At 36.0% G+C, this 4,524-nt stretch overlaps 1 protein-coding gene across 1 annotated transcript; it reads right to left on the reverse strand.

Annotated features, from left to right (window-relative positions):
- Positions 1-811: 811 nt before the first annotated feature.
- LOC140988022 (phospho-2-dehydro-3-deoxyheptonate aldolase 2, chloroplastic-like) lies at positions 812-3,735 on the reverse strand. Its single transcript, XM_073456865.1, has 5 exons — positions 3,115-3,735; positions 2,135-2,412; positions 1,775-2,051; positions 1,426-1,671; positions 812-1,315 (listed from the first exon to the last, which is right to left on the reverse strand). Exons 1-5 carry the CDS (start codon positions 3,625-3,627, stop codon positions 1,049-1,051), a joined length of 1,581 nt encoding a protein of 526 aa, XP_073312966.1. The 5' UTR covers positions 3,628-3,735; the 3' UTR covers positions 812-1,048.
- Positions 3,736-4,524: the final 789 nt, after the last annotated feature.

Raw genomic sequence — 4,524 nt, forward strand, 5'->3', positions numbered from 1 at the left:
ATATTAAAGGGGACAATCAATTTTATTTTTCTTTGTATTTAATTTAATTTTGTTGTTAACCAGTACATATAATAAAACTATAATTAAAATTCCAGTCAAATTAAATTAGAGATTAAAACTGACTGACTTTGTAATTCAATAGTTCAAACGATTTACGATAGACTAAAACTTATTTTTTTTTATAAAAAAAAAAAGGTTTTAGTCTATCGTAAATCTTTTGAACTATTGAATTCCAAAGTCAGTCAGTTTTAATCTCTAATTTAATTTGACTGGAATTTTGAATCCAACCCAATTTTTAAATGATATAATTAATGAAAATCTTACAATTCAAAGATGGTATACTAAATCTTTTGAGCTACCCTTGACCATTTACCAAAGGAATCAGCATAGTACAAGAATAACAATTGAATATATAATAGAGCACATTCCGGACTACTTGTGGATATTCCCTCGTCCTATGGCCTACTACAACAAAACTCATTCAAGCTTTACATTGATCTTTCTATTAAAATATGTACAAGGATGTCATATTTTAGTTTTGTAAATTTTGTAAAATCGATTGTAGTTATGTTCGCTTTTAACATGACGAAAAGACAAAAGTTGTTCGTGAGAATATAGTTACGTGACTATAATTGATTCAAATACGGACTAAAAATGACACACATGAAGATATACTTGATTAAAATTAACATTTTGCCACTAAAAGAACTTTAACAATCATTAAATTTACCAAATAAGAAATGAATGAAAGATCAACCCAAGAACTTCACCAATTCAAAACCATTCCAAAATGGTCGCAAACTCATATATATTCACAACAAAAGAACAAGTGATCGATTGCAAATTCAAAAATTAACATTCATTATTAGCCAATATTACACATTATACCGTTATATGTTGCCACAAATCCGAATATATATCACAAACTCTTTCTATATTTCACAAATACTTGGACTCAAATTATTCTCACATGCGGAAAAACCTATGAGCAATCACCATTCTTGGAGATATATTATTCTCGTTGCTTGACAAAAGTGCGGAAAGTTCCCTATGGTCTGAAAGATGAAAGGTTACGTAGTGGTCCAAGTCGTCTCTTCCGAAGCCGCTCAGCTATAATGAAAGCAAGTTCCAATGATTGAGAAGCATTAAGCCTTGGGTCGCAATGTGTATGGTACCGTGAACTCAAATCGTTATATGTAATTGTACGCGAGCCCCCAACGCATTCTGTAACGTTTTGGCCTGTCATCTCCATATGCACCCCTCCAGGGAAGCTTCCTTCTTGGTCGTGTACGTCAAAAAATGCTCTCACCTCAGCCTAGGTGATAAAAACGTACCACCAGTTAACAAAACAAGTATTCTTGGCATAAAAATTACTTTACAGATAATTATAAATTTCATATGAAGGAAAAAATGGTGGAAATTTACCCGGATAGCATCAAAGGAGCGAGTCTTGAGTCCACAAGGAGCTTTGATGGTGTTTCCATGCATAGGGTCACTGACCCAAGTGACGATTTGACCTGCTCGACGAACGGCCCTGATGAGATAAGGAAATTTCACTCTTAAGTTTTCAGCCCCCATACGAACTATCACTGTTATTCTTCCAGGTTGGTTTCTGGGATTCAGAATCTCAATCAGTTTCACAAGCTCGTTTGGGTCCATTTTGTCACTTACCTGAATCATAATCCCAAATAGGGTACCTCAGTCACAAAAACCATACAACCAAGTAAAAAAACTATTAAACTAGATTAACGGATATAAATAGCTTGTTAGGAACCTTAATCCCGAGAGGATTGGAAACTCCTCTAAGAAACTCAACATGAGCACCGTCCAATTGCCTTGTTCGTTCCCCAACCCATATCATGTGAGCTGAGCAATCATAATATAGGCCGGAGGTTGAATCTAGCCTCGTAAGCGCTTCTTCGTACGGTAAAAGTAAGCATTCATGGGATGTCCAGAACTCAGTAGTGGTCATGACCGGATGATCTGCTGTGAGACCACATGAAGCCATGAAGCCAAGGGCCTCATCTACTCGATGAGCCAGTTCACGGTACCTATAAAAAATAACAGCCCATTAAAACTAAATATAGAATTGAAAAGAAAAAAATAGTAAAGTAAACAATAATAGATGGGATACCTATCGCCCTGCTCGCTATGTTCAGTAAAATCAAGGTTCCATTGGGCGACCCTCTGCATGGCAGCATATCCTCCAGTAGCAAATGCTCGAAGAAGGTTCAAAGTAGACACAGATTGGGTGTAGGCTCGAATCATTCTATCGGGATCAGGAGTTCGTGATTTCTCATCAAAAGAATCACCGTTAACATTGTCGCCTCGATAACTCGGCAGCTTCACCCCATCCTTCTCTTCAAATGGATCAGACCTTGGCTTAGCAAATTGCCCCGCCATTCTTCCCACCTAAAGGTTTGAACTTTGGTTGTTTCACAATTACTTTCACAAATCGATTATAGAAACCAAATACAGATAATCAATAAGCCAATAACAAATGGATCGATGATCACATCACCAAGTAGTTTCAAGTCCTTGTTTCGTATCTTTTTTGGGAGAAAATCAATTTGTGATAATAAACAGACTAACATAAGAAAACTATTTCAAGTCATCAGCTTATGAAATGACTATATTCTTCCACCAAAATAATTACACACTTTCCCTTTTCATCAGTTATGGAGTGTTTGCATGAGCAGCCACTTAAAATATATACACTTAAACCCAAAAGTACACAAAAAATTTAAGATAAAAAATAATTGCCTCAAATCATTAATTAAACTAACTTAGTTGAAATGGAGAACAAAAAATGAGAAGACGAATGCGAAATCAGCATCCATGGAAAATTCGTAACAACTGTCTTATGAGCAACCAACTCTCCAACTACTTATTTCTTCCTGATAATTCTGCATTCAGTCTTCTCATCAGTAGATGGTGGCTACCTAGGGGTTTCAAATTCATCCATAATTTTAAAACTTGGAATTCATTGCAAACCAACTAATCTCAATTCTAATCTGGACCAAAATCCGAAGCAACTAAAAATAGGATAGTTCTAAACCAATTATTCACATATCCAGCTTAAAATCAAGGATATAAGAGGGAAAAAAAAGGGACCTTGATAACAGGCATCTGGCCACCAAACATGAGAACCACACTCATCTGCAAGAGCACCCTAAAAGTGTCCCTAATGTTATTTGCGCTGAATTCTTTGAAACTCTCCGCACAGTCTCCACCCTGCAAAAGGAATGCATTCCCGAGAGCAGCCTGCCCCAGCTTCTCCTCCAGGCTTCGTGCCTCACCTGCAAAGACAATCGGGGGAAAGGATTCAAGAGTCTTGACGACTGATTCGAGCGCGGCTTTATCAGGGTATTCCGGAAGCTGGGACGCTTTCTTCGATTTCCAGCTGTCAAGACTCCATTTTATTGATGCAGGAGAGGCGGAAGTGGATGGAGGTGGGTTGGAGGATTTGACGGCTGATATCGTTTTCGATCTCGGTTTGATTGAAAGAGAGGTAAATGCGTCAGGTTTGGTGGGAATTGAAGGACTAGGGGCGGCGGGAGCGGTGGATATGTGGAGGAAGGGGTTGTCGAGGCGCGGTGAGGCGGCGGCGGAGGTTGTCAGAGCCATAGGTCTTGGCGGCAGAGTTTTCGTGATCTCCTCTATGGCCTCCAGTTGGAATTTGGCGAGTGGATTTGGGAAGAGAAGGATGCCAGAGGACTCGGGAGGGACTGAGAGAAAGTATGTATTGTCAAACAATTTATATAAAAATAATTCCCTACGTGGCTGCGTTTCGATTTTTTTATATTTAGTATTTTTGTAAAAAAAGAAATTAAATATTAAAAAAAATAAAAATCAATAATATTTTATGCTAAAAAATACAGAGTATTTCGGGGATACTAATAAAAATACCTAAAAATTAATTTATAACTATTAACCTCTACATTTATATATATAGTATGATAACGACAAGCTGAATTACAAATAATATTATTTTCATACGTAGATCTTTTGTGAGACGTTCTCACGAATTTTTATCTATGAGACGGATCAATCCTACCGATATTCACAATAAAAAAGTAATATTCTTAGCAAAAAAGTAATATCTTTTAATGGTTCAAAATAAAAAATAATATTTTTCGCATAAAAAATAATATTTTTTCATGGATAACCCAAATAAGATATTTGTCTCACAAAATACGACTCGTGAGACCGTCTCACACAAGTTTTACCTATTTTCAAACTATAAAAATATTTATTTGCTATAAGTTTTATGCAAATTTACTATTTCATCTTGAAAAATAAGTTAATTTCCTTTTGTGATTCTTTAATTTTATCTTTGGGAAAAATATATTAAAGAAATGATTTTGGAAAATACAAATTCCGGTCAATTGGTGTTGGCGCCTGATTTTTTAATTAAATTCCTGTTTAGTCAAATTTCATCCGCGTAGACTTTTGTCAGTGTCTGATTGGATTATAGAGCCAACGCTGAATACAATCAATTTATTTAGTACCTTTTTAAAACTT

This window comes from Primulina huaijiensis, chromosome 11, assembly GCF_012295235.1.
Source record: "Primulina huaijiensis isolate GDHJ02 chromosome 11, ASM1229523v2, whole genome shotgun sequence".
Classification (NCBI taxonomy): Eukaryota; Viridiplantae; Streptophyta; class Magnoliopsida; order Lamiales; family Gesneriaceae; genus Primulina; species Primulina huaijiensis.

What these genes read in the sequence shown, in the direction of transcription:
- LOC140988022 (XM_073456865.1), bottom strand. Translation starts at nt 3,627, where the DNA reads ATGGCTCTGACAACCTCCGCCGCCGCCTCACCGCGCCTCGACAACCCC. An exon ending in GCCAGATGCCTGTTATCAAG is followed by an intron (nt 2,413 to 3,114) that starts GTCCCTTTTTTT and finishes TCAAACCTTTAG; the next exon opens with GTGGGAAGAATGGCGGGGCA. An exon ending in CCAATCCTCTCGGGATTAAG is followed by an intron (nt 1,672 to 1,774) that starts GTTCCTAACAAG and finishes ATTATGATTCAG; the next exon opens with GTAAGTGACAAAATGGACCC.